This window comes from Pectinophora gossypiella, chromosome 4 (assembly GCF_024362695.1).
Source record: "Pectinophora gossypiella chromosome 4, ilPecGoss1.1, whole genome shotgun sequence".
Classification (NCBI taxonomy): Eukaryota; Metazoa; Arthropoda; class Insecta; order Lepidoptera; family Gelechiidae; genus Pectinophora; species Pectinophora gossypiella.
Genome location: NC_065407.1, coordinates 1,216,247 through 1,229,155, shown reverse-complemented (window position 1 = coordinate 1,229,155; position 12,909 = coordinate 1,216,247). Strand labels below are relative to the sequence as shown.

At 40.2% G+C, this 12,909-nt stretch overlaps 1 protein-coding gene across 2 annotated transcripts; it reads right to left on the bottom strand.

Moving 5' to 3' along the window:
* Positions 1-117: 117 nt before the first annotated feature.
* On the bottom strand, positions 118-12,442 carry LOC126366114 (proton channel OtopLc-like). Of its 2 annotated transcripts, XM_050009049.1 has the most exons (12): positions 12,307-12,442; positions 11,971-12,100; positions 10,412-10,552; positions 9,498-9,615; positions 8,802-8,889; positions 8,652-8,735; positions 8,345-8,553; positions 4,098-4,526; positions 2,623-2,829; positions 1,460-1,683; positions 795-987; positions 118-298 (listed from the first exon to the last, which is right to left on the bottom strand). In XM_050009049.1, the coding sequence occupies exons 2-12, from the start codon at positions 12,063-12,065 to the stop codon at positions 119-121; spliced, it is 1,968 nt and encodes a 655-aa protein (XP_049865006.1). In that variant the 5' UTR covers positions 12,066-12,100; positions 12,307-12,442; the 3' UTR covers position 118. The 2 variants fall into 2 exon arrangements, with proteins under 2 accessions (XP_049865006.1, XP_049865007.1); XM_050009050.1 differs by lacking the exon at positions 8,652-8,735.
* Positions 12,443-12,909: the final 467 nt, after the last annotated feature.

Genomic DNA, 12,909 nt, shown 5'->3' with positions numbered 1-12,909 from the left:
AAATAAGATTCTTGCAGACACCAAAAGTGAATCATATTATTATTATTTGTTCACCGATAGTAACTAAGAGAGAGGAATGGCTTTGCTACCTATACTTAAATAAAAAAAAAACAGCAGTTTAGGCTACGTGATGATTCTTTAATTCAAACTCTTCTAGTTCAATGTCATATTTATTTCGCTTATAGGCATTTTTCCATATTTCATAAAAACAGACGGTGGCTTGAAATCTGTAGCAGACGAGGAGGGGTACGGAGACGTGGGTGATGAGAGTCCACGCCCACACGCCATAGAACTCCATCTGTTTAAAAAAGTAAAATTAAATTGAGTAGGTACAGCCAGTTACGTAGCGCACTAACATAAATACCTGCTGTATTCAATACGATAGACTTGAACAGTAATCATTTCTGTGAGACCGATTTCGACATACGTACGATGGCAACCTGCCGCGCGTCCACTAACAGTATCAATATTGCAGTGCCGTTCTGCTGCCCGTTATTCGGAATTGCACCTCTAAGACAAGCAAGTGGCTTAAGTTATGTCATTAACAGTACTACGATGTAAGTACGTAGTTTCAACTTTAAGGATTAAAACTTAATAATACACAGAGGCGATACTGGTCACATGTGAGAATTTTGAAAGAATTCTGACAGCTGTCAGACTCATAGGAAACGGAAGCCGATAAGGAAAATTAAGCCTTAAAACTATGAAGTTAATAAAACTTAAAAATTTACTTAAAAGATTACTTAATGGCCCAGTCCACTACATTTGGGACAGAAAATGGTCGAAAAATTCACCTGTAAAGGATGAAACTCAGCTCTGGCATTCTTGACCCGGTTGAGCAACCAGAGCGCGAAGTTGCCCACGAGGAGGAAAGTGACCAGCTGCCGCCCTGGGCGTGAGCGACCGTGACAGCGCCGCGACCACGCGTCCAACACCAACAGGGTTTGACAGGAGCTTTGCACCACGGCACACAACGGCGATATTATCCTGTACATTTATTAACGTTATTTGGATCGAAATCTATCGACTGTGATCTTAGCCACGGCCTTTGGCCACGGCAATGTCGCATCACTGATTTTCACAGATGACATTTGACAGTTCTAGAACTGTAGGTGGTACTTCGAAAACCGGAAGTCAATATCATTACCAAAAAATATATTACAATCTTTTGTTTTTTTAGCAAATATCCTGTAAGTGTAAGAACTTATTTATCTATGTCGACAACTGGTGTTCGAAGATCTACCCTCTATCATACTTAGTTTGGAATCTACATATCGTGTGTAACGCGATATATGGATAAACGCTTGGTGATACCCGCTTCGCTCAAATAACAGAAATAATTAGGTAAATTTAAGACTCCACGTCACGGCTACAGTCGTATTTTAGCGAAATTCTTTAGCCGTACAGCTTTTACCGTTTTCCCTGTAGACCCTGAACTAATAAGATAATCATTAGGTACCTAGTTGCTCGCCGTCCTTCAGGATATCTTTGTATAAGGAATCCTGCGCCGATGATTTGGAACAGATAATAAAGGTAGACGCCACATTGCGTCACGAGCAGCAAGGCGTGTTCCAGTGGCATGACTGACACCGCCCGGCGTACTGTCAGCGTGCGCATGCGATGCAAGCACGCTCCGGATCCCAGGGTCATTAGGATGAACAGGATCGTCTCCCATACGTTTATCTGGAAATTAATAAAAAATAGCTCACGACAGTACTCCAAACTAGGGTAGTCAGAGATACATTAATATTAGACGAACAAGGTGGTGAACCGTCCCGTCTGTACTGGTTGATATGCTATTTATTTTGTGAAAAAACAAATTAAGTAATAAGTCATTGAATACATGTCTGATAGATACCGAGCATCGAACCGGCACACCCCTCTTGAGAGTAAGCCGGTTAATCGTTGCTGGACTCGTCCAGTTTTTTATAGAAGCGACTGCCTGTGATCTTCCAACCCACGAAGGATAAACCAGCCCACAGGTTAGGTCAATCACGTGCGAAACGCATTTATCGGGAATGTGGGTTTTCTCACGATGTTTTCCTTCACTGCTGAGCACGCACAATCTAAATATGAATTGAATAAAATACAAACGGTCCCCTCAATCTCGAAGGGGTATAGAGCGCGCTCTAGCACGCGGCCCCAGAGCGGGATGGAGGAAATGTTGTACTTACAACTAAAATTCTGGATCAATGGAGAATGGAGAGAAAGAAACCTCGAACGGGTAGTATTGACTTGTTTCTGTTGCGTTTTCTATGGTATTTTTGCGAATATGCAAAATCAATACCTATATGCCGTGTTTATCAAAACTTACAAGTCTACATGTTCAAAAGTTACAAATTACTCACAAGTACGTGTAAATTACGTTTATCAAAAAAAGTAGAGGGATTGTAAAATATACTTGTGAAATAAATATTGACACTTGTAACATGTAGTTTACATGTGTAGTTTTGATAAACATATTCTTGTAATAATGAAAATTTTACGAGAAAATTTCTTGTAATACAGGGCTTTAAATTTTGATAAACGGGGCACTGGGTAACCACGGTTACCGTTCTGCACGTAATTCTAGTATTCTTTATTCTATAATGCTGCGTCACAGCGGGTTGATGCAGTCCTTACCTGCAGTAAAGCAAGCTCCACGTGCTTCTCATTCTGGAACAATCCGTTGAACAGCATGAGGCTAACTATGGTGCCAGCTAACACCGCCACTCCCATGAACAGGCCTTTATGTGCGCTGCCGCAGTCTACTGAGAAATGGTTGCTGGACTTGACGCGTGCGCAACACTGCCTGTCTTTTGCTAGGTTCATCGTCTCTCTAAGTGGTTTCTGGAAAATTTGAGGAAAAATATAATAATTATATTCGCTACCGGGAGTGTACCGAGTTGGGAAACGCTAGTTTGTAAGTTATGACTTTTGTAAAGACAGACATACATAAACGCGTGCTGTAGACAGAGCTAAGCAATCGGACCAGAACTTGCAGCTACTTTTGATACAAAGTCCTAAATTTCTTCTAATGATCCGTATGGTAACATGTTTGAAAGAAAGCTTTATTTCCTTATTCTTTCTTATTTGAGGTTGAAAGAAATATATCTAATGTAAATTAATCAGGGACTTTCCAAGCTAAGTTATAAAAACAATATCAATGGCGTACAGCTTTAACGTGATAATTACCAATTTTCTCATTGCTCAGGTACTTACACAATTACTTATTCAAAAATATAAAGTTATGACAGGGCTTTTATATAAAAATAATTGTTGCTAGATATTTGGATCAGAAATGGTATATAATTATGTCGCTATTACATTGCGTCTCTTTATTTTGATGAGAATAATAATGGGTGGAAGATGTGTTGTGCGAGGGTGTAATAACAAGGGTCATCATTTATACCCAAGAACAAAGACAAACGACACATGTCTTAAACGAAGGCAACTCTGTATAGCGCCATCTATTATATTTTTGGGGAACATAGCCTAGAAAGTCCCTCATTCAGTAGAAGAGTTTGCATCACAGCGCCTGCGCCGCGTACATATTAACAACAATCAAACACATAACCCTCCTTTTTGCTTCGCCGTAGTCGAGTAAAAAACTCAACCCCAGAAGGCTCCCAGCACCGCATATACAGGGTGTTAGTGACATCGTAACGAAAACTTTGAGAGATGATTGAGACCATGATTCTGTGTTGATATCAAGTGGAATTTTCCGCCCCAAATTATGGAACTGAAAATAATTAAAAAAAAATCAAAAAAGTTCATGAATTTTCCAATTGAAAATTCCACTTGATATCAACTCAGAATCATGGTCTGAATCATCCCCCTCAGTATTCGTTACGGTGTCACTAACACCTATACCTACTTGTATGGCTACCGTATGTACTTGTGCGGGGTGTAAGTGACATCGTAACGAGGAGGATGATTCAGCTGATTATTCTGAGTGGAATTTTCCATTGCAAAAGTATAGACATGAAAATAATTTAAAAAAACATGAATTTTGCGACGGAAAATTCCACTTGATATTAACTCAGAATCATGGTCTGTATCATCCCCCTGAGTATTCGTTACGATGTCATTAACCCTGTATAGTGCTGAATACTTACAGATCCAGGCACTGTGCAAATGTCATTCCATATAACAGCAATGATGACTGAACACAGTAGACTAAACTCCACACCGCAAGGCCTTAAGTAAGGATTTACCGCTCTTATTAGAGGAGTTATCATATCCGACACATTGCATTGCCAGCTTTCATTCCTTACTGTTAAATTTAGAACTAGATTTGTCAGATTGAGGGTCAAATCTTCGCGGTGTTCTACAAAAGTTACGTTGTCGATTTCGTCAGCTATGACAACTTTGGCCGGGCCGCTGATGTTGGCGTAACGGAGCAGGGCTGGTCGATCGTAAGCGACTGCTATGATGTCGTCTCTAGTTTCTTGGATGACGACGTTCAGCCACTCGCAGACGTTGGTGGCTATCAGGTGCATTAACCCGAACCTATCGAGGACCACACCGCGCATAGGATCTAGAATCTGAAACAATTATTTTAAATCATAAATCCGTATTAAGTACAATTTATGCAACGTAATCCGGTCATAGGATGGGTGACCACAGAAAAATAAAAACTTTTCATCTCGAGCTCCTCCGTGCTTCGGAAGGCACGTTAAGCCGTTGGTCCCGGCTGCATTAGCAGTCGTTAATAACCATCCATTCGCACTGGGCCCGCGTGATGGTTTAAGGCCCGATCTCCCTATCCATCTATAGGGAAGGCCCGTGCCCCAGCAGTGGGGACGTTAATGGGCTGGTGATGATGATGCTACGTAATTATCATGGACCAACTTGTTGAAGGTTGTTTATACATTGTTTGAGGTTTACGCGATTATTATCATAATTAAAACACATAATACCGGGTTCTTAACGCGTTATTATTTGTTTTGTATGTTGTGTCCAATAAAGTATATCTGATTTGATGTATTATCAGGAATTTGGCACCCCTGTCGTCCCGTGATCATGGCACTTGCAACAATGTTGAAATATCGGGAGTCTCATATCCCTGATAATAACGCGGTAAGAACCCGTAATTATGTGTTTTATTGTTGAAGGTCTTTTTATTTTTTTTAAATCCACGCCTTTTCGCAAAGTGTTATTGCTGAGGAGTAAAAATGACAAGAAACTGTTAAGTACAGCACATCTTTTAAATAAATGTACTTAGCTATACATTGTAAGTTGTTTAATAACTAGAGAAACACATTTAATAAGTACTTACCAGGCATTTTTATTTTCATTTAAGTAGGTAATAATTAATCCTAACAAAAACATAAATGTGAAATGAGAGCCCAGTTCAATGTTATGATATACCTATGCCTTGGTTATTGACTTCAACGACATAAGAAGTGAGATATAAATGGGTACGAAGTTCAATAGTCAGTCTTGTATTTATAACAACATAAAATATAATTTATTCTTATAAGTTAAGATAATTATATTGCAGCCTAAGATCCGACTTGGCTAGGAAAAAAATACAAAATAGACATCAATTTTGTGACAGACAATTCCACTAAATATTCACTCAGAATCATTGTTTGAATCATCCTCCTCAGTATTCGTTACGATGTCAGTAACACCCTGTAAGTACATTGTATTGTAGCTTGTAACGTGTATGTTTAATATCATGAGAAAAAAAAATGGTGTCAAGGTCATATGCCGCGGTACTTATACCCATCTATTTATCAGGACATGTATCTACCTGCTAAGATAATTTATTCGCCAAACATTATTTATATTGCGAAAACCCTTTGTTATACCTCTGAAATATTTTGAACAAGGAAAAACTCTTGAATCGTTTACCTGTGAGCATTTAGCACTCTATAGAATAGTGTGCATAAAATATAAGAGGGCCGTGATCCTTCCATTAGACCCGTGGGTATGTAGGTTTATGTATAGGTCAGTGGTCCTCAAGCGGTGGTCTGTACCATGGACCACTGGTGGTTCTTGAATGCCCCCAAATGCATGCATGTTAATTTGTAACAATATTTGCATGATATTGACATAGCTGGCAGGAGTGGGTGTACTATTACACCTCTGCTTACCCCCTCGGGGTTAAAGGCGTGATGGTATGTTATTGTTGATGTTCTTCTATCGTGTGGGTTGTGAGGTGGATGATCAACCTCGTCAACCCTGGTACCAGGGTTATTATTGAGCTGCCAAATGCCCCTGACTCAAGTAATGACTACGTACTTACATCCGTAAGTAGTAAACGGGACTAAAGGCTTAACGTGCTTTCCGAAGCACGGATCTTACTTCTGGATAATCAGGTGATCAGCTTGCAATGTCTAGAGAACTAGCGCAACTTTTTAGTAGCACAGGTTCGGTTGGATTGGAGAGGAAATATGATTGGCCACCTGATACGACACGATTCATTTATAACAAACATTATAGAAGGAAAAATTAAAGGGAAGAGAGGAAGGTAGACCTAGGATAACATTTATGAAACAAATAAAAGAGAAGGTGCAGGTCGTGTCGTATCGGGAGGTGAAGGTTTTGGCGGGAAGAAGAGAGGAATGGCGATTACTCCACCGACAAGAGCGCACAGCTCTTAAATAAAGAGAGAGAGAGGTTCGGTTGACCGAACTAGGGCAACTTTTGATACTTTTCAAGAGTAGTTCAGTTAAAAATTAGTAAGTCTTCAAATATAGATACATGTAATCTTTTTTGTAATAACTTTGTCGTAAAATGCTTACTTATACTGGCAGTTTGACTATCTAGGAACTTCCTAAAAAGTCTATTCTTTTTTTTGTCTATAGCGGTGCTGCTTGCGACTTAATGTGTTTCCCTTGTTAAATCAACCGAACCTGTGGTACTAAAAAGTTGCGCTAGTCCGGTCAAAGGGACTCGCAACCGGACTTCTACTATTAAAGGAAGTGAAGATCTGCCCAAAGGTGGTACACGCTTACCAGGTAAGAAATGCCTATTCACTCCAATTTTGAATATATTCAGGTGGTCCCTAATCACTGAAGGTTAGGAAACACTGATGTAGGTGGATCGTATTACCTATATCGAGTAAGTATCCTGTTAATGTAATAATAGCGCATATTGGAAGGTAGTGAGTTGCTTGCACTGTAATGACGGCATATAATGGTCGCCTTAATTTAAAAACTACGTAAGTGCTTTTTTGAATAATCACATTCCGATGTGATTATATTCATGAAAGCGTTGACTTCTCTGAGTAACAGCTTCCGTGGTCTAGTAGTTGAGCTAACGCTCACAATCCGGAGGTCCCAGGTTCGAATCCCGGTGGAGAAATATCGCAAAAATTACTTTGTGATCTCTAGTTCGGTTACGGCATCACAGTGCTGATCACCTGATTGTCCGAAAGTAAGATGATCCGTGCTTCGGAAGGCACATTAAGCTGTTGGTTATTGATGTAAGTAAATAGTCGTTACATGAGCCATATCAGGGGACTTTGGCGGCTTAATAGTAACCCTGCTGGTGTCAGGGTTAAGCTACATTATGTATTGAATCTTACAACTACAGGTTATCCCAATGCGACAGTGTATCTTATACAATTTATAATAAATACGATTATGATCTTATTGATTAAACATTACCTACCTACCATAGGACTTTCAGCTCTCATCTTTTCTACGATTTCCTATTCAATGTTACGAGAAGTAACATTCTGAAATTACCTTCTAGTGTAGGTACTATGTATTTCTGCCAGATTTGAGTTTCCGCGCCGCGTCGCATACCTTACTGCACTGTGCATTACACAGAAAGGGTTTCATATTCCTTTCAGCCTGACAAAATTTCCAAAAAGAATATATTCCACAGCTAAACGCAAAGGCGAAGCCAAAGAAGAAAAAGAACTAATTCTATTGAAATTCGAGCAATTCTAGCTTCCATCCTTTTAGCAAGGTGAGTATTACCTCCAAGAGAGGTATATTACCTCACAATCTAATTTTGCACGTCAATATCTTTATGCATTTTTTCTTCTATCGTGTGGGCTGTGAGGTGGATTACCAACCTCATCAACCCTGCTGTCAGGGTTATTATTGAGCCGTCATAGACCCCTAACATGACTCATGTAACGACTACGTACATACTTACATCAGTAAGTAAGTTGGAACCGGGACCAACGGCTTAACGCACCTTCCGAAGCACGGATCATCTCACTTTTGGACAATCAGGTGATCAGCCTATAATGTCCTAAGCAAACTAAGGATCACAAAGTGATTTTTGTGATTTGTCCCCACCGGGATCAGAACCAGGGACCTCCGGATCGTGAGCACATCGCTCAACCACTGGACCACAGAGGTCGTCGACGTTCTCCAATAATAAACATAAGACTCACGTCCGTATAAGAGAATATGAAGACAGTCTGCGCCACCATGAAGAGAATCCTCGCAGCAGGCTTGATAGCGACGACGGCGAGCTGGCAGTCGCCGCTCAGGTCGAAGTACCCTCCAAACTGGAGGCAGGAGTAGATGACGGAGCCCACGCTGAACCCACACACCCCCATGTGCAGGTAGAAGCTGCCGTAACGGGTGCGCTTTACGTTTTCTGGAATAAAATTTATTTTATTTTTGCAGTTTTACATTCAGCCTGATGCCAGAACGAACCGTCCGTCTCGCTCGCACGCACGGGGTAAGACGACGTACGAGAAGGAGGAGAATATTGTATGGAGGGTCTGGTCACTCCAAAGTCCCCAATCCCGACTGGGAGCGGTCTTAAGTGGCCTAAATCTAAAACAAAAAAACACTTATAAAAACCAAAAAATTAAAAAAAAAAACGAAAATATAGTTGCTTACCACCCTTATCCTTCCTTGTCATCCGCAGATGATAGAACGTATACGCCAGAAACATCATGCTGACGATATACAAGTACATTGTGAAGATCTACAACAATATAATGTAAGGGTCAATTATTATAATAATGGCCTCCATTCCTGCAGACACCTCCTAATTTTATTTTAAGTTACTTAAACTTGGTTTTGACGTTTCGTAAAAAGTATCTCATTTGACTAGGTCGTCAAGAGTAGCCTATATACAGGGTGTTAGAGACATCGTAACCAAAACTTTAAGGGTGATTCGAACCATGATTCTTAGTTGATATCAAGTGGAATTTTCTGTCGCAATGGAACTGAAAATAATTTAAAAAACACCCCAATTTTGCGACAGGAAATCCCACTAGATATCAACTCAGAATCGATATTATATTAAAGAAAAAAGTATGAAAGACGTTTTGTCACACTATTATTTGAACAAAGCAAATGAGAATAATTAAATAATAATTTGATATTGCATGTTACTCACACGGACACCTAATATCGGAAAATCTACACATCTCTACTCTACTTAAAAAAAAAGTGGTTCAATGGCTGGGCTGACTGTTGTGATGTTTTATAAGTTAGTTATTGGTCAAATAGGATTAAATTGTGTGAGAAGTAATGAAGATTAAACGCTTTGTGTGATTGTTTATGTTACTGAATGCAATAGGCACTTACGTCTGAGGTGAGGCTTGTGTAAAGCTCATTCTGTATCGTACTTGTTATCGGCAAAGCCGCCCCCAGTACTATTAACAATTTCGCGTAAAACGCTGATAGGACCACTGTCATTGATTCGCTGAAACAAAATGATATACAGTAGCAATTAGTGAAATAATCTAAAATACGGCGTATGAAAATTGTTCACTAAGTGTCTAAAATAATTTGTGGAATATCATGCTGACTTTGCTGGCTCACAATCGATGAAATTTGGGTAACATTAATTGCTTTGTGTTCAATAACGGGATTATTATTTAGAACATATCATTTTATAGTATCGTTAATTAGTTTTGTGCGTTACGGCTGAAGTTAGAGCTCTCCAATGTTTTAAATCAGGTAGGTTAGTCTACGTCCTAGCGTATATACCGTTTATTGGCTACAAAATTTGCGCCGGTGACTTTGTCCGAGTCGACTTCGATGGTCGCACTCTGCACGGTTTTCCATCCCCTTAGAGGGTGATTTCCGGGAGAAAAACTATCCTATGTTCTTCCCTAGGTCTCGAATTATTTCCATACCTTTCATCCAAATCGGTCAGCGGTTTAAGCGTGAAAAGGTAACAAACAGAGCTACTTTTGTATTTATAATATACTTAGTGTGCATTGTCTGGGTAGGTTTTTTACAGAAGCGACTGTCAGTCGGACCTTCCTATCATTGTTCCAACTTCCAACCAGGTCATAGAGACCTGTGTTCTAACCCGAAGCGAATCTCAATTATACGTTAGGTGTGAAAAGTGCACTTTAGATCAATTAATGTACAAGTACAAGTTCGGTACCAGGTTTTGGACTGGTGCTCCCCGTTTGAGGAGCAAGCCGGTGTACCACAGCGTCACATGTCAACATTAATATAATATCCGAGTGGATAATTAATGATCTTACTCGCCATGTGAGAGAGGATGCCTGGGCTGCGCAGGCGGCGGTTGCGGCGAGGGCGGACACGGCGGCGTGATGGGGTCTGCGCTGGAGCTGCGGCTGCAAGGGGCCACCACACTGAGCCGCGGTAGCGAGTGCGGGGACTCTCTGGACAGACATACACACTGGATTGGAACATAACATAAGCGGTTATTGTATTTCAAGGGACTGACATAGTGGCACCCCAGGTGTCGCACCACCTAAATATTTTGCTAGCGCCGGCACTGTTCCTCAGTATTCGTTACGATGTCACTAACACCCTGTACGTATACATCCAGGCGGGCCTATCGCCGTTAACCAAGCACAAATCCGGGAAACCACGGTGAATGAGGCATGTGCTCAGTCACAAATTAGAGCCAACGCGAACTGAGTAGTTCATGTCTGCATTTATAACTTCTTATTTTGAATTGACGCGAGTGGGATGGCGCCCAGAGTAGTCTATTACAAAGCCATACTAGGACTCCTGTCCTCTGCCTCTGAATAGTACTGACAGTTACTGCTGCCCTCTGTCAGGTTCCAGGTACTGCGGACAGAGTACTGCGGGGCGGAAGGCAAGAGGGAAACCACTGCCCTATTTTTCCCTAAAAAAGTAGCATGGAGAGTATTTGGAAAATGCTACACCGACAAGAGCGTGGCTCTTAAATTGATGATGATTTTGAATTGGAATTTTGGATTTTATTCTTTTAATTTTGAATTTCATTTGAATTACTTACTTTTTGATATTATCTTTTTATTGTTGTCGCGAATAACGTAAACTAAGGCGTTATTGTTACCAAAACAATGTAAGTACTTGTAACTGCAACTAACTCAACAAAAATATTTTAAATAATTCGTTGATGACGTCACAAACTGACGTATCTCAATTTTTTAGCGAATCTGAGTTGCACCATTTGATATTGTCATTAAGACACAAATTATTTTAGCAAAAAATTGAAGATACGTCGGTTTGCAAAGCCAGCCACGAATTGTTTAGTAGTGGAGGCAATGAGGCAATTTTTCCAATGAAAGATATAAACGATTTATGAATTTAGGTAAAAATACCTAACTACCGGCATGTTTTTTGTTTGGTATGTCTATTTTACAATACTTTATCATACTGCATAGTTTCGTTGCGTGAGGAATTAATGTTGGGGTCCACCACCTTCCTTTCCTCCAGGGTTTTGAGCCCGAGTTGGTATTCGAACCCGTCACTACGATGCACGTACAGTCATGAGCAATATAATGTACCCACTTTAGGACTCTGTCGCACTAACATATTTGACATTTAGTGAGACTTCCAGTTCAATTTGTCAAAAAAGTTAATGTCACATGGTACCAAAGTGTATATTAATGCTCGTGACCACACAGCAGCCGCAAGCATTAATTAAAACCGTTAAATAAACAGCGTTATACCCACGAATCGTCGTAGGTCGTACCTCAGAAATAATTGGAAGCATATTTAAAAGCCGTCCAGAGACGTAGTCGTTTTGTCCGCGGCCGCTTGTCGGCGATATCGACTAATAGTCGGTTTAATGAAGCCGACTCACCTTTCATCTTCAGGCACGGCCAAGAGTGGCTCGGACCTCTCCCTCCACTCCTTCCCTCCGACACTGAGGTTCGATTTCTCCTTATTTTTCGCCATCAAGCTCTTTATGCGACGGAGTCTTCATTAGTACGCTAAAACACACGTCAAGTCCTGTCTTTTACACGTGCACACACAAATTGGAAATGCAGTGCGTTTTCCGACCGGTATCAATAATAATATTATTACCTACAGCCTACGAATAAATAATTATTTATTCGTAGCCTACAGTGATTTTTTTTAAGAATGTCAATATTTAAAACTATAGTTCCTTATACAACCGATTTGTCTAAGTACTCACGTCTATAATAACTAAACACTCGTTACTTGTTTTCACAAAGTCAATTAGGCGGATGGTACTTATTAAAAAGTAAATTTCTCTAAAAATAGCACCTCGTGAGGTGTTCAGGCTAGCAGTGTACTTCGCACACTGTAGCCGCAAGCGTTAACTTGTAACTGGTGTATGTGTAAATAATTATCGAAGGACTTATTTTACAGGGTTGGTGTAACTGCGACTGCAAAAATAAACCACCATCGATTTCTTTTTGAAAGCAACGACTTTTTTTATTATTGGGTCTGACCGCTCGTAATGACGCATTTTAATTTCGAATTTGACCCGACATACGTTGTCTTGCTCTACCGAGCGCCTCCTACCGGCTCTAATTGTGAATTTAAACCGTTCATGGACGCACGTAAGAAATTTCATCAAAATCGGCCAAGCCATTTTCGAGATTTTTCGAGGCTTGACAAGTTGTGATTTTTATTAATGTTAAATTAAGATAATGTAAACAGAAGGTAACGCAGGCATTTTAGATATAGCGAGTTACATAGTTGGAACATTTTATATAGGAATGTTTACAAACTTTTGTTGTAGAACCAGTGCTATTAACTTCCTGGCAAATAT